The 24,990-nt window shown below is 42.3% G+C and overlaps 1 protein-coding gene across 5 annotated transcripts in view; it reads right to left on the reverse strand.

Annotated features, from left to right (window-relative positions):
- The window catches only part of cadm1a (cell adhesion molecule 1a), a 466,733-nt gene extending 443,947 nt beyond the window's left edge, over positions 1-22,786 (reverse strand). For 4 of the 5 annotated variants that reach the window (XM_061740369.1, XM_061740368.1, XM_061740367.1 and 1 more), the window contains exon 1: positions 22,672-22,786. In XM_061740369.1, coding sequence (XP_061596353.1) covers positions 22,672-22,744 — 73 coding nt within the window. In that variant the 5' untranslated portion in view covers positions 22,745-22,786. The remainder of the gene's footprint in view (positions 1-22,671) is intronic. The other variant, XM_061740366.1, reaches the window with a different exon arrangement.
- Between the last annotated feature and the right edge of the window lie 2,204 nt (positions 22,787-24,990).

Consider the following 24,990-nt stretch of genomic DNA (forward strand, 5'->3'; position numbering starts at 1 on the left):
AGTTAAAACATCCCCGGTTTGTATGCAGTTTTTAATAAACATATTTACAGCCTGCTTCAGAAAACCTTTTTAGTTTCGTCCCATGACAACTCTGGGGGGGGTTTGGTTTTTTAAAACCACACTGGGTGAATTTATGTAAAGAAACAAATCGACATATCCTTTTGATTGGCGGCTCAGCCAGCACCGAGCAATCATCTCTTCGCAACTAAATGCCGAGGCCACTTCTGATTTTGGCGACAACACAACAGGTGAAACGGGATGTTGTGGTGCTGGTAACAGATAACTGACAGACAGACGGTGGGGGTGTTCTGTCAGAACACCGCACAAGGAAAAGTTAGTTTTTGGATTTAAGAGTGTATTACAGATTTTTACCCTAACATTGAGGTTGGGAGGGGGGGCTACCCCCTCACTACTCACCTCAACAAACAAAATCAATTCGCCTTTCACTTAAGTAAAACATCCCATACATCCTCTGCGCCTAGAATGGTGGACGCGGTCCTGCTGATGACTCGTAAACGCACGGGGCTGAACGCAAGTTTGCTCAGTAAAGTGTCTATTAAGCTTTTTACAGGCCGTTTCACAGAATCCAGCTGATACTCTTCACTTCCCGAGGTTCACGACAGCAGGTTAAAGCAGCAACAACGAGGTGGCTCACAACGCCGGCACCATGAAAGAAGCATTTAGAGGAAACCTGCCAGCATGCTGTACAGAAGGTCCAACCCTAAACCCAAAGGTCAGTCTTTACTGCCCAATAAATACTGTCTTTCTCCTACTAACATCCCCCCCCACCACCACACACACACACACACAGTTCCCACCTAACAAAGTCCAATTGTTCCACCCTCTCATTAGTTTCTCTGGGAAAAGTGTCTCTAATCCTGCTAAATTAGAGATTGGCACAGAATCGGATCATATCGGAAGTGGCCGTGTGAGATTTTACGGAAACCAACTAATTCCTGTCCCCACAGCTTCGGTCTGAGTGAGGGGATCTGCAGCTTTTCCAGCCATCAAAAACAGGATAACCATTTTTAGTCTACTCATTTATTAATTTAAAGAATATTGTAAAAAAAAAAAAAAAGAAATGTAACTTTTTAGATTCAAAAACTCTCACCGGGATGGCAGGCTTTAATTAAAAGACAATCGCCCGGGGTTTACCGGATTGCTCTGCATTTCGAATGCAGAATAAGTGCTGGAAACCCCCGTAACTATGGGGTTTGACAAAAATAAATTAATCAGCATCCATCTATGTTCACATCCCGCGTTTTATATGAAATATGAAACCCTACATCTTCTGCTGAAGGCAGCCCAAGAAAGGATCCTTGTTCTGGGGCCTCCAGGAAGAATTTGATTAGAGCAATCTAGTTGAGAGGGAGTGACGTGTGGAGCAGCATCCAGATGGCCGACAACGGCCGCGCTCTGTTATTTTTGACAGTCATATGCTGCTCAAGAGTTGGCTGCCATTTGAAGTAATGATCGCAATACATCAGTTTCGTGGCTGATACTGAAGCCGTAATTCAAGAGACACCTCCCCGATCAAAGCGTTCAGGTTTGTATGATTCTCTGCTTTTGTTTGTCTTTCGTTGGAAAATGAACAAAACTGGGAATTTTGTTAAATTCAAGTTTTTTCAGCTATTCAGCTTGAACGTGTAATATGGACATGTGATGACACTTAGGTGTAGAGTTGAGAGCTTGAGTGGATTCAAGTGGGTGTTTTGCAGCTGAGAAAAAAAAAAAAAACAACCAAAAATAGACATGTTTTTGTTGGTTTAGGATCGCTTGCACTGTTTTTGTGAAAGACTTTATAAACCTTAGGGTGGTTTCTGCAGGCCTCCAGTGATCGGAGTGAGCGATATCTAACATTTAGTTTAGCTCTGCGTCATGGGGGGAGCGTGGAGCGGTGAAAGAGGGGCCGTAGGTGTGCTACTCCAACGAGGAGTTTGCAAAAGAAGTGTACCAGATGCTACGCCAGTGTGCATAAAAATAAATAAGTAAAAATGTCTTTATAGGATCAAAAATGGGATGGGGAAGATTTTTGCCAGTGTGACACACAGCTGAGGTCCACCACGGGCAGCCATCCTCATTAACAGCTAAAATGAACTCGAGCATTACTGCAGGTGACAGCGAGTCAGAGCGCCGCATCTAAACGAATGACGCCCAAATGAACAACCATATGTCCGCCAGTTTTTTGGCTTCGACCCTGCTATTAAGACCAGAACTTGCAGCATCTTTTTGAAGAAATGCAGGTTTGCTCTGGGTCGGGGCTGGGTTGGGCTTCGCTGCTTAAAGCCCAGCTGCCTGACAGCAAGGTTAACACATCACAACTGCGGCATTACTAATTTACAGCTACGCAATTCTAACCAATAAAACAAGTGACGCTTCTTGATGTGAACGCCTACTCAACCTTTAAGAGTGCGTAGGATGGTAAGATGGACGTGATCATTTATAGGAAGTGAATAAAAACATCTCCAATTCTAAATTTGGAGACAACACACCCTTCCTCTGCCTTAAAAAATTCAGGAGTACATGTTCCTTTAACTAAATGTTCATCCACTTCTTGTTGCTTGAATGCCCAAATAATATCTGGCATTTTCGACGGAATAAGAGTGTGCATAGTTTTAAATGATTTATGTGACTTCACATGATTAATGGGAGACATCGTACAGTACTACGAGGAAAAGCTCAGCGCTCTGCTTTGAGGTGGGAGTGAATAATGGGAAATCAAATCTTGGAAATTTCACAGTGCTGCTGGACCCACTGTCACAGTCTACTACCTTTGCAATTTTTCCTCTGAAATGACCCACAGTTGTCATTTTTCCAAACATTAATGTGACAACATAGAAGGCAGACTGACATGGCAGTTACACTCAGCCTTTTGCTATTTTTGCTCTGAAATGGCCCTCCCTTGTCATCTTTCAGCACATTAGCTTGACAAAATAGGAGGGAGATTGAAGTGGCACCATCTGTGGATGACAGAAAAGGCAATGAATCGATTTTACTGTCATGATGTGCTCTGTCGCACTGTTACTTTCATTTATTAATTTATGCATTTTGTTTTTTTATTTACTACATTTACAGACCAACAACGATGTCCTTTGGAAAACTACAGCCAAGTGATTGGTGTTATAGTTCATTTTGCAGCATTATCAAATGGCAAACTGGAAAAAAAAACGTGCTGAGATGACAACAGATTTGCTCAGCATCGACAAACAACTGACGTTGGACACCTAGAAATGAATGAATGATTTTCTGAATAAGTGAAAAATCTTAGACTGATAGACAATCAACTTATAAATTATATATATCACGATAAGAGCTCTCAGAACCATCTAAAAAACAGTTAAAACTTAGTGTTTCTGTTTTCTTTCTGACATTTTTAGTCTCCTACATTCCTGCAAAGAAAGTTTGGCCCGGCTTTGCTAGAAGTTCATCGAGTTTAGCGAGCGCTCTCTCATGCACGGCTCTGCTAACGCCACAGCAGACGACTGCGACTGAGAGAGAAATCTACAGTAATTGCTGGAGGTTTGTTGACACATTTACAATCGTTGTCTTGTTCTATGACAAAGTTTGAGCCAAGTTTTAGCGGCCAGACAGAACCCCACCTGACAGTTGACTCAAAGACTTCATGGTCAATTCGATGACCGTGCCGTGTCATCAACCCTCAGCCCTCCATGCTTCACAATGGTGGTGCATGCGGCGCTTACATCAACATGCCGCAGCTGCAGCACTGCGAATCGTGGCCTAACATCTCAAACTGTGTGTAATCTGTCAAGACAACATTGTTCCTCAAGTCTTGCGTGTTCTTCTAGCGTAACTTTGCCAAATATTTTCAAACAATTACTGGTCCCTGCTTACGAGTTGATTTGTTAAACTTCTGCTCTTATTTTCTGATCAATAACCTTTAAAATCATCGTATATCTACACTAAAGTAATTCATAGTTGCTAGCAAAAATAAATTTGCTACGAGACAAAATGTTGAGGGCTTGCTTTTCTCCTTTTGAGACCTGATATGGTGGTGTGCAATTTCTTGCAGTGACTTTTTCCACTGGCAACCGAACGACCAGCGCTACATTACGGCGCCAAGCGTAAAGGAAGAAGTGTTTCTCAATAAAGCGTGGCTTTTAAATTCAGTCAAGTATTTCTATTTCTTCTCGTCAAGTTACTCCGGATGAGTAATTATGGAAAATTGGAGTTGGGGTAGAATTAAGTTTTACTTCTTTCTACTCCTTTTCAGACATGTTAAACATGATTTATGTGTATGTGCACGTATATACAGTAGATAGGTGTGTGTACATTGGGTATAGATTTATTTATTAACAGAGAATTATTTACAAGGGGTTTTATATGTACATATATCCTTTTATAAATAGATACACAGATTCATACTAGTGTTAACATTGTTATTCTCTGTTAAATGGTTTTGGCATGTCTGGAATGAGTGAATCAATAAAGGAATGATGAATGATTGATTGAACTAAATAGGACAAAAATAGCCCAAAATGCAACCATCTATGTGACCTTGTAACCACCACCAAAGAAGAGGCCTGCATCAAAAAACCAAAAGGCTGTGTTTAAAGAGTTTTATGATTTACACAGCTTTGATTTTGTATACCGCATCATGTATTCTGTATAAAGAGAATTTCGCAATTTAAAAAAATGAAAATTGCTGCATGATACTACAAGACCCTTTTACCTGAGTTATACTGGCACGGCTTTCAAAGAGCTCAGTCTTCTAAGGTACAATTATTAGCCAATCATTCCGGCGTAGGAGGCAAAATAATGGATGTAAAACAAAGTAATATCCTCTGCTGGAACTGTGGAGGGGGTCAGAGTTGACACAGAAGTAGTACAGCGTCCGAGACACTAAGTAGGTATGTAGGTGGGGGTAAACAAGTGTTTTGATTTAGACTTTAAATTGACTGCGCACCTGTCTGTTTGGATCATGAACCACTTAAGCATTTGTGTATAAACTGACACGATCCATTCGGCGTGTGATGAAGAAGAAAGTGTTTACAAGAGCAAAACAAACTAATTGAGAGAGAAGATGTGGATATCGGTTCATGTATTACTTCTCCAGTCTGTCTTTGTTCAGTGTGACACATACTGAAGATTAATTTCAAATCACATTAAAGGAACTGTGTTTTTCCCATTTTTTGTTTCACACATTGATAAGGTCCATTTGTTTAAGTCCTTCCATGATGCAACCCTCACCAGTTATCCGGGCCTGGAACTGAATAAGAGCGGCTGGGGTTCAGTTGGGTTCACCACCTACAGATATTTACCAATATGAGGAAACTGTGGATTAATACAGCAATCTACCAGTTTCTACCCATTACACCGTGACCAACCCCTGTCTTCTCAAGTCAAGGTATCTGGTTGTAATCAGTTCTTATTAATTAAGGATTATAAACAAAATATATTAATTTATTGGCCTATCCAAAGCCTTTCCTTTGGAAATACTGTTAAAGCAGCTATAATTAGGTTTGTAATGTATCATCGGACACTGTGAAAACAATTTGACAGCGCAGCAGAGCTTGCTTTTACTGATGAACCTCCAGAGATTTATCACCTTTTTCCCTTCTGCCTTGAGGAGCCTTAATGCCCATTCAGACAGGATTAGCATGAGGCCAAGTGGGGAATGAGATTTTCCCTGTGGTCCCAGATAATTCAAGTATATTTTCTGTGGTGAGGACATGCACAGTCAACAGGATGAGCTAAACTTGAACCAAAAAAAAAATCTCCCCACTATCGCAGCAAAGCAGTGATGTCTGCACAACCACGGGTACATTACAGACAAGAATTGCTACTGGCTATGTGGCTACGTCGGCATACGTTTATAGATGGTTAATCCGCATACACACTCTTACGCGGATTAACTGCTCCTTCACCTATTTTCATTTTCGGCTGAGAAGGTATTAATCTGACAGTCTGGTGAAGCCCAACAAATTCTACACATTTCAAAGCACCAGGAAGCGCTCTGGAAAAGGCAGCAAGGTTCAAGTATTTCCTTAACTTGTTGTCAGTGACACATTTTCTGCCCAAACGACCATGAACGGTCATGCTCCGGACATATTTATTCATCAGCAGTGAACAGGTATGCGCGTCTTCATGGAAGAAAAAAAAACTACTAAGAACACGTTAAACGGCCTATAGCCACGTTGTGACTCCAGATTACTGATTATGCACAAAACAGGGAGTGAGCAGTGTTGGTAAAATGACATTTGTTTCAGATTTTAGGGAACATTTGAGAATAAATGCTGGATAGTGGGAATCCCAAGAAGAAATCCCAGAGTGCAACCCTCTCAAAGACCTTGTAATCAACAAACTGCTGTATGGACAACAATTTCAGCACAATTGTGTGTCCTGAGGTCAAACCTCAAAGAGACATGGCACAACAATTGGTCTCCAGGTGTTGTCATCCATTAAAGTTGTTTGAGAGCACAGTGTGAAGGCACTTTCCTTTCGCTCCTTTCTGTGGATAAATTGGCATCCGTACCTCCCGCAGGAGGAGATTTCTCCCTGGGTGCACGGTGGATGTGAGTGCTTGCAAGCCAGCTGAAATATCTCCTACTCAGAAATGCTATGGATGGCTCTATGGAGGTATAACATCCATAAAAGGCTTTCCCCTAATACACTTCTGAAAGAAAATGACCCCGTCTACAACGCAACGCTCACCTGAAACGTTCACTGAGCTGTTCTTCTGTTTTTGTTTGCAGATTGATTTATTCAAATGATCAAATCTTTAGATGTTACTGCATTCCCACATCATGAAATTACAAAAGATACACAGTGAAATGAATTTCATCTTTCAGATGACAGTCTGATGGAGAGCAAGGGGCTGATTTGTCCTACTTGTTGAAACATTGCAGAGCCCTGAGTAATTTTGCCCCAGCATATGAAACAATTTATGATTCGTACCAAACAAAAAATAAGCTTTGTTTTGATAGGTGTTGGCTTCTTTTGAAAAGTACTGATGGCATTTCATATGAGATATTGTGGTTGCAAGATTCCCCCTAGTAAAATGCCAGATTTTTGAAGAAAAGGTATATTGGGAGAATATCAATTTGTAATGGAAGTATTGAACTGGAGATTTTTTGAGAGTCAGGAAAATCTCGAGCTCACCGACATCCTCTTAACAGAAGGCGTCAGGGAAATCATTGCTGCTAATTACAGCTCTAAATGATGAACTTGCCATTGTTGTCCCCTCAAACTGTTCCTTTATACAAGTAGACGACGGAATTTGCCAAACTTCATGCCGAAGTAAAATGGAGCCAAAAACCAACTAAGTTAAGGTGAAAAATTCCCCTCATGAAATTGGCCTCTAATGTCATTTAAACTGCTGCAGTTATTTTTTGCTTTGTGTATGCATTGTTCAGTACCAACTGATCCTCGTACCACTGAGAACCTCACAGCCTGCTAACAACACGTCACATAGTCAAGGTCAGTTTACTGACATAGCAAATCAAAAAAAGAAACAACCAGGGTTTACCAATGACAAGTAAAATGCAGAGGAACAACAAAAATATACAGACAAGATCTCAAAGCTCAATGGCAGCAAGCAGGAAAGATGTCCTAAGCAGAAGTTGGGATGCATCAAAGGTTCCAGCAGTTCTTGCTTGAATAAGTAAACTGTTCAGGAGAATATGGACAGCCGCTGTAGAAGAACATTTTCTTCGATTTCCAAACATCCTGGAAACATCCAGGATTATTCGACAGGATGATCTCTGAGCTTTTGCGGGGGCGTGATAATGAAGATCGGGCAAATGAGGTGTCACCAATCTATTTTAAATCTTCTTAAAAATAGCCAAACTTTTTGGGGATAAAAAAACAAAAAAACAAAGGAAGCAGTAGAGGAAACCAGATGGATATGCTGGCTCTTTTTCCTCAGGGGATTTAATGTTCTATGTAACTATTACCCATGAGAACTAATTTATTGTTGGTATGTATACTCATCCCTTTCAGTTCTGTCTCTCTGTAATGACCCCTCCAAACACTAGATGGCAGTGCAGGTTTTTTTTCTTCAGAGTTATAGCTTACAGCACCTTTTGTTTACTTTTTTATGCAACTCAGAATTAAGCTCATTTTATGCAAGATGGAGCTGATAAATGTTGAGTAAAATCATTTTAAGTGACATTACTATGAACTTTCTACCCATCTTTAAAATGACAAAGCAGTAGAGGCAGGAAATACAAAGACAGCAACATGAAGAAGACCATTCAGAACTGCTGTAGTCCTGGTAAACGTCGACTCGGGTTAGTCACGTTCTGGTCAGACTAGGGCAGTGGTTAAAGGGAAAGTTCGTTTTTTTACAACCTGGACCTTATTTCTGGCATTTTTTATGGTCGTATACTCACCCAGGCAAGTTTGGTGTCATTTGGAGTCCTTCGGAAGATATTAGGGGTTTTTTTGCGAGCCGCTTCTCCATATAATGGTAGCGCATGGGGGCACAGCGGGACACAGACGATGCAGCGTCTAAATAACACATGATTGCCACGAAACTCGTTCATTTATTTTATGAATCACTAGATCTGCTTCCAGGACCTGTTGTCTTCATCCGGGGCTGTGTGTGTAACAAATAAATCAGTTTGTAAACAAGACCTCTGACCTGCGTGACGCCATCTCTGTGCGCGCATCCCAGACACAGCACAGTACAGCTGGAGTTCGCTACTGTTAGTTTACTGTTAGTTATTTGAAACATGTCTGAATATTTGTCAAATTCTGAGGTTGTGGACGACGACTTTGAATATGATGGACGTCCTTGCCGTTTTGAGCCAGAGTATACGGCTGAAGAGCTCACTGAACGGAGGACAGAGTGCGCGCACAGAGATGACGTCATGCAGTTCAGAGGTCTTGTTTACAAACTGATTTATTTGTTACACACACAGCCCCGGACACACACACACACACACACACACACACACACACACACACACACACACACACACACACACACACACACACACACACACACACACACACACACACACACACACACACACACACACACACACACACACACACACACACACACACACACACACACACACACACACACACACACACACACACACACACACACAATACCAGCTGCAGAGAGGTTTTAGATTTTAACTGCACATACTGTATATTTGGATTTTGTGCAGGAGACATCATGTTTCTTAAAACTGAGCACAAGGATGGCATTTTAAAGAAAAATATTAAAGAAGGTCCAAGTTGAACCCTTGGAAAGAAAACTAACGGAGCTGTATAGAAAGGCCCTTGTTAGTAAAATGTGATGTGAACCAATCCAGGCTGGCTGTAATGATGCCCTCACACCACTGAAAACGTGATAAAAAGAGTGGTGTTGTCCTGATTACACGAAATTTGACACAGGCAACCTTATTAAGCATTTAAGGAGTCATGAGGTGAACGGGCACAAGGACTTTATTAAGTCAAGTGGGAAGACCAAGGAACCGGGAGCAAGTTTTGCCATTTGTTTCACTAAAATGAGAGAAATTCACAAAAGAATGCCAAGACGTAACACAAACAACGAATAAAATTGTAATATTCATTGTCCCAGATACCAGTACCATTTGGAGCTGTAGTATTTGTGTATTTGTGAAGGCCTGTCACCCTTGTTTTTCTAAAATAACACTAATATCAAAATTGGTACTCAACATCTGCTGATACCCAAAACCCAGGTATCGGGTACCCAGGTAAAAAAAAAAAAGGTATTGGAATGTTTCTAGACTGGAGTGGTTGACCTCTTTAACTAACTAATCTTAAAAGGCTTTCTTCAATGCAAACTTCATATGAAAGATTCATGAACACGAAATTAATCAAAAACAGTTTGAAGTTGGTTTTTAAAAAAGTTCTGCAAGACTTTAGATAGGAAACAGGAGTTTGGAGATGGTTGAAATGTCCAGAAAGAGCAGAAAAAACACAAGGTCCCAGTTGTTGCACAATAGCATGTTTAAAATCAGTTGGATCAATGCCTGGGGTGAGAGATGCATCAGGAAGTTAAAATACTTGACCAAATAGAGTCAAAAGCATCTTCAACAGAAGCAGAAATATGACTACGCTCAGGCAAAACCCATTTACAGCAAGCAAGGAAATCTTATATGAATAGACCTTTAAGGGTGAAATGAGTTAGATCCTTTTCTCTACTGTAGTGGCAGATTTAAAAAAGAATAGCTTGCAATTCAAACAACTCGTCTACAATGCAGAGTCGAGTGTAAAGGAGAAACCCCGCTGTTTATAGATTGAAAACAGCACTGTTAGTCACAAGGTTAACACAATTATCCACTTTCACATCCAAAAGTATTATCCTGGAATGTGCGCTCTGCAACTCTGAGCACTGTCAAATGATGTCAATGGCACCCCTGATGAAAAACCATACTGTGTTATTTTGGCCTGAATAGCACCTAGTGGCATACAAAATAACCCCAGAAAGCAAAGCTCTTTTCATGGACAGGAAAATTAAATTGTGCCACTAAATGAAATTAATTTCTACTTCACATCCTCAGAATCTACACTTTCTGATCAAAGGAGTGGCCCCATTGTTCTCAAGCTAGTAAGAGTCTCCTTTGCATTGTCCAACAAGGACACTAAGAAAATTAGGTTTAATTATTGTGCAGTAGTTGTCTGGCATTAGTGCAGAAAATATCAGTCACGGCAGAGGTACAATGGATGAGACAAAAGGACGAAGCTGAGCACAGTGGGGACATGAGATCCAGTTCCACAGGAGACAGTGAAACAGCCTGCAGGGTCTCATCAGAGTCAGATTCACTGAAATGTAATACAAGCTGGAATGTTATATAAAATGAAAGATGGGAGAACCTAGATCACTCAAGCCGTCTGCGCTGCTACAGCTGATGCATACCTGCATTGTACTCGGAAGGGCTTTCATTTCCTCTCTGATGATTACAACAGAACACGAGCTGTATTGTTTATTTGGTTGAAAGCGCAAATGATTCATCGATTCCTTATTCATTCATTGTCGAGCCCTGCATTGTATCTATGAATGCAAGTAAAATGGGTCCAATTACAGCAAGCAATACCTCCCTGTGACTCCACAGCTGAGCAAGATGATTAAGGCCTCAAACTGGGAGGAAAAGAGCAATCAAAGATCACTTACGGCATTTTGCCAATTAAAAAAGGAAAAAAGAATGGAAAACATTTCATGCTGTGACCTCCAATAGTTCTCTTGGGACTTGAGATTAGGTTGGTCAACCAAACAAACTCACCATTAGAGCAGCTTAGCCGCCCATATGACCAAACACATTAAGACTGAGAGAGTCGCCAAGATGCATAAAACATGTACAAACATAATAAACCACTCCTACACAAGCATGTTGAGGTGCATCATGGTTCAACTAAGAAATATCTTTAAATTTTGCTCCTACTATGCATCGTACAGTTGGAAAGTTATTAAAAAAAAAGGAACAGCTCCAGTTTGGGGAACCAAAACGCAAACCAGATAAGCGAGCCAAACTAACGGCAGCTCAAATTCAGGCAAACGCTGTCTTCTGGACTTTGACGCTGCAGCAGGCACTACAGACCATGCAGCAAACGATCATACGGAGGCTGTGCGAGGTACCCTGCCACTTGCTGGGCAGCATTTTAGTAAGGATTCAACGACGATGTGCCTCTGTCCTGTTCTAGGGATCAAACAAAGCAACATCCTGGTCAACATAGAGACTTGGGCTGCTTCGTTGATGGACTCAAACCTCCAAAACACAAGCAACCACAGACCTTTCTGCAAAGCTGATTTGATGCAGTTTACCTTGCACAGCCAGAGTGCAATGGTGTGCAGCAGCATCTACTGTAACACACACAAACACACACACACAACCACACACACTGCATTCACATGATCACTTATTTCCTGTATAAAATCCCAGATGTTACAGCAGTCACATGCATTGGTTACACTTACAGTGTAAAACAAAACCCCATTTACTCACCGACTGTGTCAAAGATAAGTGAACGATTCATTCATTCAACCTCTCTCGTCTCTCATCCTCATTTAGGGCTCTTCGCTGTCACTCAGAGCAAAAAGGAAGACCACCCTAAAAGCCAAGATGACGCTGTTTATCAATACTACTGTTTTCAATCATTTAAACTGGACTCCAATCTGTGATTTTCCAAAGGAACCTGTTCTTTTTAAAAGGTTCACTTGCAAAGTACAACTTTACCAGTAAGGAAGTTAGCACTACAGCAGTCTGCCAATTTGACCGATACGATGTGGTGGTTTGGTGCTGGTTAAGATGCCTCTCAGGCTCCTTTCTTTAGGCATGTCCAACAGGGGGACATCCTGAAGCAATCCCAGGATACACAGAATATATATATATATATATATATATATATATATATATATATATATATATATATATATATATATATATATATATATATATATATATGTGGCTGGCTGAACATGCAAACTCCACACAGAAAGGCCCTTTCACCAACCCCACCCAGGTGCTGTGGGTGCTGAAGTCATGGGGGAACTAACACGCACTTCAGCACCCACAGTGTCCCCGGCGGGAATCGAACCCAGGACCTTCTTGCTGTGAGACGGCTGCACTACCAGCTGCGCCACCATGCACTATATTTCTGAGGAGGCATGGGAACACTCTCATAAGAGCTATAGGAGGTGACTGGGCCTCTGAGGCTGCTGCCCTCACGACTCGACCCGGGATAAGCAGGAGTGACGGGATGGGTGGATCAGAAAACACATCGTTCAGATCGAGTCCCTGATCAGACTCAGGGATCAAGAGGATTTCTTTAGATCAGCAAAGAAGACAGAAACAACATACAGGACATCCAAGATTTAAAAATCAAAAGATCTTCAATAAAATATTCAAAGGTTTAAACAGAGTATGTCTGCATCAACCGGACTAGATGTCGTCAGTGCAGCCCGATTCTGAAGGCTGTTTCAGGGTCTTGCCCCCTGGGTCAACAGCGACCCACTGAGGTGATGTCACCTCAAATGTCGGAAGCATTTAAGCCCTCCTTGGAGCTCCTCCACTCGACACACCTGTATCAGTCCACTGCCGCCAGCTTCGTGTGCACCTTCTCACTCCATATCCACATGAATGTTTGGAAACTGCTGAGAGTTTCAGTTACAGTAATAAGTAAGATTAGTAGTATTGGTGCGCTTGGTCATCGGCTAACAAATTACAAAAACAAAAAAGGCCAATTAATCATCCGACCGATTGTTAGTCAACCTCTAATTTACTGCAGCAACAAGAGCGACGTCCACGTGAACATTCACATGTGATATCAGCATCCTTAGTAACAATTTTATATGAACTGTGATGCCGGACTTAGTTTTCTTACAGAGGAAATGCCGTTTGTTTTCCTGTCCTTGTGTCAACCTGTCAGGCGTACAAGGCGACACCACCTGCCTTTGGCTGCTCACTGATGCTGCCGGGACTCACCTATGTGCTTCACAGTAAAAGGCTCTTTTCTTTATTGGGTTTTTATCCCTCTCCTTTTCACCGTTTGCTGAGAGAGATTTAAATGTTCCTACCTATGTATCTTAAATGCTAGGAAATCAGTGGAAATCTGCTTCCAGGTGACAGTCCGCTGGTGAAACTGGCTGGAGAGCCGACGTGCTAATTGAAAGGAGCCATGGATTAGCCATCTTAACCCTCTAATCTCATTTGGTTCATTTGTGACACTTCTCTGTCACAAACACAACATTCACTGGTCCTTCAGTCTAGACCGTTAACCATCATCAACTTCTTCTACACGTGCGCTGACGTTTAGACTAAGACGTCTAAGACAACTAAGATATGTGACATGATACAAATATTCTGCGTTTGGCTCCGTTTCTCGGTAAATCCCATTTAGATTAAATGAATGAGCGTTGGCGTGAGGCTTGAAGGCATCTACCTGTGTAACAACTTTAGACATTTTAGTTTAGACCCTTTATGACTGTAAAAAACACCCCAAGATGGTCGTCTTCGTACACACAGAAAATAAGTTTGCTTTAAGTGGATTTTTTTAACAGAGGCCTTATCCTTCCCGAACCAACGGTCATGTGTTCAGGCTGAAAGGAAAAGCCACTCGTAAAAGATGGAAACGTAATAACCCAACATAAGATGTCAGGAAGGATTTCAACCCCGTACACCAATCTAAAAAGGTACCAGGTTGGAGTCCAGGCACCAGGCCCCACCCATTTTTTTAAATGTATTTACTTTTCTCTAGCCTTTTTTTCCTTGTCAATAATGTATCAAGATGACGCACTCATCTGCAAGCTTGTCCTCGAGTTTTTCCTACATGCGATGACTGTTGAGGAGGAGGAGAAAAGGGGGGAAAACAAGGAGAAAAGAAAAGGTTACGTTTGTTCATTTCCGGCGGGGGTGTGAACTCCAGTAATCTGTTTTACTTCTGATGCAGGAACCTATATTCTCGAAGAGAAAACACAAAAAAACTGACAAATTTGGAGTTCCAAGTTTAGTCTTGAGAGAGAGAGAAAAAGTAACAAGTGACGACTAGTTGACGACTCTGCTCAGAAGAGGACCACTGGAACAGTGTCACGGAGTAAAAGTCCTAGATATACTGTAACCAAACCTAACACTCTCTGCATGTTAAGAACATGGGTGCAGATGCACATCCTGTATGCAGACAACAAAAAACCTTGGTCATTGACACCATGAGCAGCTTAAGAGTTAACCAATAAAACATTTACTACATTAGATGTGTAAAAGCTGCAGTCCTAAATGTAAATCTGTCACAATTGTGTCTTCAGCATCCATCACCGATGCAGCCAGCACCAACATCAAACCACTGCACGCCTCCACAAAGTTAGTAGAGAGGCAAAAATTATCAATAATCAAAAATCTATTTTCCAACTGTTAGTCTCCAACACGTGCTAGGCTTCCACACCTGGCTGTGGTTTTTAAACTCCAAATCTCGTATGCTACATAGCTGTGCATCTTGGCTGAAAACATACATACTGGATATTGTAACGGCCCGAGTGGCTTAGCAAGGCGATTTATGTGTAGAGAGCAAAGCCGGTCATGATATAAGTAGGAGAAAGCAGCGTGCACATGGCACATTTTACCCTTTAATCCCTGCATAAACAAACCACAGTCTTGCAGTGTTCTCCGTGTGTTATTTACTTGGACTGGTCTGGGTGCATCTTCTACACAGACTTGCTGGAGCTTCGGGAAAATGAGGCTGTTTAGAAGTGAATGTCATTTGCATTCACCTTTGGGGCATTAACATTATGTAAATATGCATATAAATATTCAATAATCACTTCAGCTAGACTCATTTCACTTGTGTCATGGTCAGGTTGTCGCGCAAGTCTAATTCGAGACCGCAGCCTGTAGGCTGCATCCAGGACGGCAGATTGCTGCCCACGCCCACCCACTCATCACCCCTCCCCAGCCCCTCTGGAGATTTGGGATTGGAGGGTGCTTACTTGACATCCCATCAGTTGGCGGCTTGCTAACAAGTAGGCCATAAACCTTTTTTCTCTCTTTGATTACACTAAGTGCACAGAGGCCAGATGCGACCCAGCAGTCATCTGTTGGCCTGCCAGCAGAGTCACTCGAAGACTGGCGGGGGCGGGAGCAGGGGGCGGGGGGGGCACTTGGGGTTCCCTCCCCTCAGGAATACAGCCATTGTTCTTCATTACCGGAGGAGACGTTGGTGGAGGGGTTCAGGCGGAGAACACGTCCATTTCCACACCTGTTCTCCATCACCGGGACTCCTACCAGCTTGACTTCGGGCCAAATCACACGCCGTGATTCAGCTCTCAAACTGCTCTCCTTTGTGACCCAAACAATCCACACTCAGTGTTTTGTGCCAAGTCATAGATACCACACAAAAAACCCTTCTTTTTTCTTTTGAAATGTGAAAGAAAAATCTAGCCGGTTGATTTCTGTCTCGACAGTCAAATCCGTAACAACAGCATTGTGAAATTCCGAAAAAACTATGCAGCCTTATCAGCACCAAAAGAGCTCATCAGAGTACGAGGCAACAATAAGACTTTTATAAGTGCTAAGGCGATGAGCAAAAAGCAGGCTCACGGTCAACGCCTTAAACAGCAGCAGTGAGATAACCCGGATAAAACCCTTCCTGAAGCTGAACTCTTAATAAATACTAAAGCCCGGGATAAGCGTCATCTCTGCAGCAGGTGCTACAGTACAATTTTTCTTGTCCCATTTATTACTTTGTTTGCATAGAAAGGCAGTGGGGACTGATTTAAGGGGTGTTCCTCCAGGGACCAGGTCGGGAGGAGCACTAGCACTTTGATACCGTGCAGCCGCGAATATCCTCTGCGGTAAAACTTCAGTTCATTTTGGATGTTAGGAGAAAGAAGAAACACGGCCAAACCCGCAGTAGTGTGATGCTTGCAACTGAGCAATGACAGGACAGAGGCGGTCCGCCAAACGTGATGGACAGTCTGGCCTGCCACTGTAGCACAACAGCTAGCACGGTTAGAAAAGGAAAACTCACCACCATCAATTTCATGCAATCTACCAAATTATTGATCAGTTGTGATGACAACGGCAGCTAGCTGCTAACACACTTGGCTAACGTGGAAACATCTGCAGTAAACTGCGACGCTTCACATGATAGAAACTCGACTCTTAACGGTTGAAGAGTAAAAATGTGCCGACCGATAGCTACGGCTAACATGGTTGTACAATGCTACGCAGTTTAAGCCCGACACCAGAGTAATATGCTTAACCATGTAGTATGGGTTGTATAAAGTATCATATTTATTGTATATATATATATATATATATGACGGCCAATAATATTGTATCAATAAAAATACATTTACAACTGTCACAAACCCCGCCCCCTGCCTTCACCTCCAACTAAAGATTCCTTATCTTCCACCTGTGTTGGTATTAGGACAAGTCTTACTGTAAATCCAATACTAACTATTTCAGATTTAAAATAAAATCAACGTCCATTTCATTTGTAGAATGGGTATGGCACCGTTAAACAACGCCACAGTGCAGAAACATTGGCGTCTCTCTGTATGCTTTGCGATGGTGCACAAAAGCTCCCAGTTTAACCACATCTTTACTGCTCTGTTTAAATCAGACAGTTGTACAGATGGGGGCAGAGTCAAGTCATGAAGTCCACCCCCTCTTTTGTGAGGTGTGTTTCTTTTAAAATTCGGCATGGGGAGGTACAGATGTAGGGGCCGGATCAGCCTACTCTGATCCAGCCCCCCCTGCACGTCTGCATGTCACTAATCAGCAACAGCCACCTTCAGGCAAAGATGGTGTTGTGTTCAACTCCAATTAGGAGTCTCAATCTCAAACAGAAAGAATGTTTTTATAATATATCCCCTTTAGATTCAAGTGGCACCTTATTTCATGCATAAGGTGCACTATTTAAACTCAATTTTAGAGAAAAACCAACACAAGAAAACTCCACACGAAAGAAATCTGGCTGAAATTCAACACTAATCTACACCTGCACACCCCCACCCCATACATTGTGTATTTGAGTGAAAAAGACAAGAACAACAGAAAAACCAATAGTAAAGCTCTTCCCGGGTGTACACGGCAGATGGTTGGGAAGCATACAAACACCTGATACCATTTGTGGCACTGGCCATCACTTTACCTGCCCACTACTACCTGCCCTCTGTTTAACGGAACTCCTGGCGGAATACAACACCTGTGCACTAAAATGTGTGGAAAAACGGATGGATGTCATCTAGCTCTCAACCTTACCACCATGAAGACTCAACAAGAAGAAGACCTGATACCAGATCAATCACATCTGGAAGGATGTGAAGATGATGGTTGATGCACCCTTCAGTTTACATGTCAGCAGTAATGTAGCAGTAAATAAGAGATTCTGAAGGTAAGCCAAAACCAGTAATGTACAGCCTATAAATCAGACTGGCAGCTGCGCATTAATCAAAGCTTTACACTTCATATTAATCCATTTGCCGAGATGTAAAGGAGGCTGTATATCAGGAAAAAGGTGTGACAGCAACGTCGCCGTGAAACAGCTGGATTAACTCTCGTTCAACAGAGATGCAGCAAGATGCTCCAGTGGGGTATATCCACTTTGGTCAGCTTCTTCTCCGGAGGATGTCTGATCACACAAATAATGGAAACAAGCGACTTACAATCTTTGAATGTTCAACAGGAAACGTGGCGGATCACCTGTTGGTGCATCGCAAAGAAATTAAAGGAGCTGTATGTAAGAGCAATAATAAAACGAATCATAAAATGACCCTGACGTCAACAGACATTTAAAAATTATGTTCATTTCAAATACTTATTTCACTGACAACAGCACTCAAGCCAGGATATTCCAGTTTAAAAAGAGGAGTTGCAGCCCTCAACTGATGTTTATGTTGTCATTTTTTGTTTTGGCCTGAAGCTCCACCCTCCACCTATCTCCCAATCACGAAGTCAGTATTGTTTCGGCATCCGGGTTGCCAGCTCGGCTCTAATTATCGCAGCCATGGCAGCCTATGTTCCTGCTGCATTCTGCACCCTACCTGGCAACCTCTGGTCGGGGGGAGGGGGGGGAGGCTACATGCCGCTCAACAATATTTTGAAAGTGACTGCAGTACCAGTTTTGGCCATTTCTTACAGACGGCTCCTTTAAGGTCACACTGGAAGAGTTTTCCAACAATTAAACACGCGATAATCCCTGCAAATACCTGCATGTCCAAATTTGACAACTTCAGAAGAATGAAAGCAGTTAAGCTTCCCGGAGTAAGAGGTTGATTACCAGCAGGATTCAGGAAACAGTATATTCATAATCAGGCTGGACTGAATTAGTGCTCTAAAAATACACGTCAACGCTAATCTGCACTGCAACTACACACAATACTTCCATAAAAGAACTATATATAAGGTCATTAAAACGTTCATCTCACCGAAACAAACGTTCATACACATAAAAATTATCCCACTGGGCTTTATTTCAGTCAGCATGACCTGACTAACAACATGAAATAACACTTGATAGTAATTTATGAATTGATAAATCAGTGGATGTTATCACTGGTGAAAAAAACAATCCTTCTGGTTGCCGTGAGCAGAAATCATAAACCTACGTATCTGCGATGGGGTCCATGGGTGGCATCTGAGCACAAAGTACCACTCCACATGCAAGCTGGGATCAAGGAGCCGAGACCAAGGAGCTGAGACCAAGAGCTTCGTTGGTCTCAAACAAACCGGGTAAGGAAGAGAGTCACAGTTTCTCGACTGACCACCGGGGCGGGCTGAAAACGAATATTTACAATGTGGTCCAGAAAGAGGTTCTGATCTCAACAGCTGGAATTGACATACACGATAGAGAGGAAGAGGCTGGACAAAGTGGTGAAGAAAGACGGCTCTGTCCTGGGCTCCAGTCTCGATCCTGTGGAGGTGGTGGGGGACAGTAGGATGGTGGCAAAGCTGTCACCCATCATGGACAATGTCTCCCACCCCCTTCATGAGACTGTCAGAGCCCTGGAGAGCTCCATCAGCGACTGGCTTCGTCACCCGCGATGCGTCACTGAGAGGCATCGCAGGTCCTTCCTGCTATCAGACTCTACAGCCAGGCCTGCTCACAGTAGTAAACGGACAATAATAACAAGATGTGCATTATCTTCCTATTTCATACATATCCTACCTGTTTTTTATTATCTAACAATGCACTATTTTCTTCTTCTGTATATACTGTTTATATTTTTTTATTATATATTTTTTACCCTTTTTCTCTGCATGTTTGTGTTGTTTGTTCTGCTGCTGCTCAAAGTGAATTTCCCCACTGAGGGATGAATAAGGGACTATCTAATCTAATATCTGCACAGATAGGTGAGTTTTTCCATATCCCGTCAAGTAAGAGTACATTATGCCACAAATGTAGGCGTAATTCGGTGGGTCGTCTTTTGATTGACAACTGGCTAGAGCCGAAGCCTACGTCATCACTTTAGCTACTTGCGCGCTTAGCACTACTTCACTTCTAAGCTATGAATAAAGACCAAGCAAAGGGTTAAGGGGCAAAGCAGCCTGAAGCAGCACTTTCTGAGCCTGGTTGAAGGCTGTTAGCCAGGGCTAACCAGAGGACATCAGCCGGATCGACACAGGGCGGGGCGAGTCTATGGTGATGCTAAAGGCAGGTGAGTCATGCTTGGAGCTGACCACTTGTGATCGCATCACCCGGCACGGAGTTTAATACCACATGTAAGCGAGGGCTTAGGATAGTAAAATAAGTCAACAATGCTGTGACGGCAACCTGGTCGAACTTTGACTTCATCTAGAAACCAGCCATGTGACAGCGACATGAGCATTTAAAGACTTTGTAGATCTACTGGTTTTTGTGAGGGTGTGTACAAGGGTATGCCCTTTTTTATACTCCCTAAATAAAAGCTGGTCATTTTCACACACAGCGCCTTCTGTCTTTAAATACAGAGTTCCCTCTGGCATGCATTATTTAATGAGAATGAACTGAGGCTGTGTGCTGAAATGAAACTTGTAGCCGAGATTTGATCAATACGTGCAGCCTTCTGAGAAGTTGTCCAACTCTCAAACCAGCTCCATCCAGTGTTCACTGAAATGGATTCATGAGCAGCTGAACTCATGGATGTATCATAAATTGAAGGCGTTGCACATCCTCTCTCCAACCTGTAGACTATGGCACACCCACTTACATTTCCAGGGTTGGAAATGAAAATCTGCACTCGTGCTCGTTCAAGCTGGCAGCCGAATTTATCAAGCTAATCGATTTTATTTTTTGAAATATTCTCTGATATGTTAAAATCTGGTATCTGCGTGTGTGTGTGTGTGTGTGTGTGTGTGTGTGTGTGTGTGTGTGTGTGTGTGTGTGTGTGTGTGTGTGTGTGTGTGCGTGCGCATGTGTGGGCATGTGTGTGTGTGTAAACCACAACGGCACCTGCTCTGTATTGATGGACCAGAAAAGAGGCACCATTTCTCCATCTGTCATGCATTTGTAGTGAGGAAGGAAAAACACCCTGTAATGCTGGGCACAATGCGAGCTTACAGTATGCAGCTGGGGGTAAATAATTGATATGCTTTGTGCAAGTGCTCCCTGAGCTTTGTGTGAAATCAGTGGAGCCATTATCATGAAAGTAAAGCAACACCGTCCAAGGAACAACAAGAGACTTGTTCAGTCCGTAGTGCTTTTGCTGTTTTTCCTGACTGGCTGCAAGAAAGCTAGATACAAAAAAAACACTCTTACTGCGTCCATTTTCGTGGATAAATCTGGATTAAAGCCTTGTGGATAATCCACAATGTGACAAATGTGGACAGCTGCCTCCCTGTCATCCCCACCGTTGAAGCCTCGAACCGGGCTTTCCTGAGGAGGAGATCTGGCACGGAATGAATTCAACTTAAGGATGATTCATGACATAAATATAGTAGGAATGCGCAAAGATGAATAACCCAATAATCTAGTGTGCGTTTCTCTGCGGTTCAGCGTCAAAAGCAGACATAAATTTAAAAAAATGATAAAAAACATACTTTCTGGAACACGTCACTTTATCCCATTTCTGAGAATAAACACGAGCCCCTTTTTACAAACCGCCAACTCACGCAACATCAGCAGCCACTTAAAAGGGGGGAAAGCGTTGAAAATTGCGTCGCAGTCGTCATCCCTGAGCAGCTTTATCTGAAGCCTATCTGCTGCTAGAAATCATCTAACTCAGATTACAACAGCCGGCTGGAAGGCTTTGATGTTTTCACGCGCGGTGCCTCCGCAAATCCAGCTCCGGTGTTGTGAAAACACAGCCCGGAGCGCAGCCACGAACCTCGGCCGAATCCATCACCTCTTTTCCGGCAGAAGGAGTTCATTTCGTATTCGACGGAAGGTTCAAGATCCAACCGTCACTTCGGCTTAACATTCACAACCCAAGCGGAGCTTGTTTCAAGAAAAATTACAACTTAAAAAGAGCGATTCGCATTCTCTACTGCAGTCTCCCGGCTGATGCGTACGGCGATGTTTTTATGTTATCTTTCCCCCCCAAAGAACTTAGATTTAACCGAAAATCGCTACCGGATTATGATTAATCTTCGCGCCGAATTCATAACCGAGTCAAACTGTGGCTAATGTGACTTCAGTGGATTTTCTATCGTGAATGAAAATTCCAGTCGGTCCCGTTTAAATCAAATTAACCAATTTGCGTATGGAAGTTCGGGGTGCCGTTTCCTCAAATTCTGCATAGTGCACTTCCACGCGCTCGCTCTTCCCCGGGATTTCACGGCATGGTCCGCTCTCAACAAGCATCAAAAGTCACCACGACTAAGGAAAATATGCTACAAATTATACCGAGTGTGTAACGGTAACTTGACCATGTGAAACTGGTTTTGTTTCACACACGGGATTTTCTTCGAGGAGTTTCCAGCTGCGGAGCGGCCAGGACATTCTCCCCTCTCAGCGCCGCTGTGAGCTGTCCAAAGTGATTTATTCCTTCAGCAGCAGCTCCGAGGCTGCTGTTTGGGAACAAACGTGTCCGGATCTGGATTTTCAAGTCAGTGATTCAACTTTACGGAGTGATTTTCTGACTTCGCCATCAGCATCATCCCCGCATGCAGAGATCCAAACGCTCAGCCGCGCACGTTCACAATTTGCCCAGTGCGCTGTTTATAAGAATAAAAAAAAACACCCTTCCACATCCGCCGCCTGCGGAGACGCGTGAACAAAGTCCGTATTCCGCTTACACATCAAGAGAAAAAGTCCTACCTTTGTGAAGAGCCGCCTGAAAGAGGAATAACAAGAGAATAGTCGCGAGAGAGCCGCTGCCAGCGTTCGCCATGTTGGACACCTGCTTCAGTCTGGCAGCGAGAGGCGGCTTCACCTAGAACGGGACTGTAATGAGATGCGAGGAAGAGGAGGGAGCTGGCCACCACATTCATTTATTCCCACTTGCGATGAATTGTTTTACGTTTATAAGAAACGTGACTATATTTGAACGAGCTTTGAAATTACTCGGAGGGAATTAAAAACGTTTTGCTGCGGGGTGAATAGGCTGTCTTCATCATTTATTATAGGAAAATAGTTTAGACTTGCGGTTTTTTTTTTATTCTTATCTATTCTTATCTACATCTTATACAAAATAAGATGTTAGTAAGTTTTATCTCTTTTTATTTGATGTACTCATCTTTTTTTAGGAACAGGGCCGTTTTTAGCTTTTGGGGGGCCCTATGCAGGGGGGGCGGGGGAAGTTAGGTGGGTTTTCTTTTTTTCTCTCTCTCTTTTTAGCACCATTTTATTATTTTTTTTCCTTGAATCAAAGAAGAATATGACTATTTGTGTTTGACGACAGCTATTTTGTGTTATTTTATGACTTTGTTGTAGTTTTGTTTTTGTTTTTTGTGTTTGTTTTTTTTTTTTTATTACGTTTATTGGGAAGTGTCGCGAGAGAGCGTTCGCCATGTTGGACACTTACTTCAGTCTGGCAGCGAGAGGCGGCTTCACCTAGAACGGGACTGTAATGAGATGCGAGGAAGAGGAGGGAGCTGGCCACCACATTCATTTATTCCCACTTGCGATAAATTGTTTTACGTTCATAAGAACGTGACTATATTTGAAAGAGTTTTGAAATTACTCGGAGGGAATTAAAAACGTGCTGCGGGGTGAATATATAGGCTGTCTTCGTGTGCTGTCATTTATTATGGGAAAATAGTTTAGACTTGCGTTTTTTATTTTGATTCTTATCCATACTTATCTACGTCTTATCATACAAGATAACATGTTAGTAATTTAAGTTGTATCTCATTTTATTTGGTGCACTCATCTTTTTTAGGAACAGGACCGTTTTTAGCTTTTTGGGGGCTCTATGCTGGGGGGGGCGGGGAAGTTAAAAGCCTTTCGGATCATTTCGGGGAGCAGCAGAATATATTCTTTAAGTTAGTTTTGTTCATGTTTACAAATATTATTTTCATCCATCCGTACAGGCTTTATCCTTTTCAGGGACACAGGGGACTGCTAATCAGCTAATTTCAGGCGAGAGGCAGGGGTACACCCTGGACAGGTCACCTGTCCATCGCAGGGCTATTACTTTTATTTTAGCCCAAAAGCAGGACCACAAACCATGTGACAATGGTCAGCACTGTCATTGGCAGAGGTTAAATGGGGGATGCCCTATCCTGGGGTTGTTGATTCCCCTGAAAGAACCAATCACATACCTGTTATAAATTAAGGAGGTTTTTGAAACATTTAATATCAGAAATTCACTTAATTAAAAATCTTTATAATCAAAGACACCCATAGACACCCTTTGTTCAATAATACCCCACCAAACACTAGGGTGTAACGATACACTAATCTCACGATACGGTACGATACACGATATTGAGGTCACGATAACGATACGATACGATATTATAGCAGTATATTTTTAACAACCTTGAATGAGGAACATATGACTAGAAAAAAATGTCTTTTATTTGAAAGACACAAAATACAAAACAATGCTGTGCATTTGCCCCCCTGTTACAGTTTGTAATGCTTTATAACTATTTAAGTTTTAAAGAGAAAGCCAGGCCAACCATTTTCCACAAACTGAACTAAAAGTATATGTCAGGTTTGCATTATGCATCTTCAGTTTCATACAATAAAAATATTTTTGCCACAAACTGAATAGTTTCTCTCATGTATGATTTGACTTTTTTCTTTTCCAGAAATTTAACTATACCAGCCTTAAAAGGTCAGAGCTCAAAACCCTGCAAGAGACCCGTGATCGGGACCGCAAAACGGTACTAGTTTCGTCTGAGCGGAGTCAGATTTTGGCACGCGGGTCGAGGTGCGGTCGGCACGCGTGGTCGGATGCGCGTTAGATTAATATTAATAACCCAATATCGCGATGCAGTTTGTCACCTCCACGACACGTTTCATGACGTTTTTGTATCGCGAAATGTCGTGGCATGATATATTGTTACACCCCTACCAAACACACACTTCATTGTATAGATTTTAGGATCAGGAGTTTAATTTTCTATTTGTTGAAGATATATTTTTTTTATTCAGAACCAGAAATTATGAGTAACATTAATGGATAAC

The sequence above is a fragment of the Cololabis saira genome, chromosome 14 (genome assembly GCF_033807715.1).
Source record: "Cololabis saira isolate AMF1-May2022 chromosome 14, fColSai1.1, whole genome shotgun sequence".
Classification (NCBI taxonomy): domain Eukaryota; kingdom Metazoa; phylum Chordata; class Actinopteri; order Beloniformes; family Belonidae; genus Cololabis; species Cololabis saira.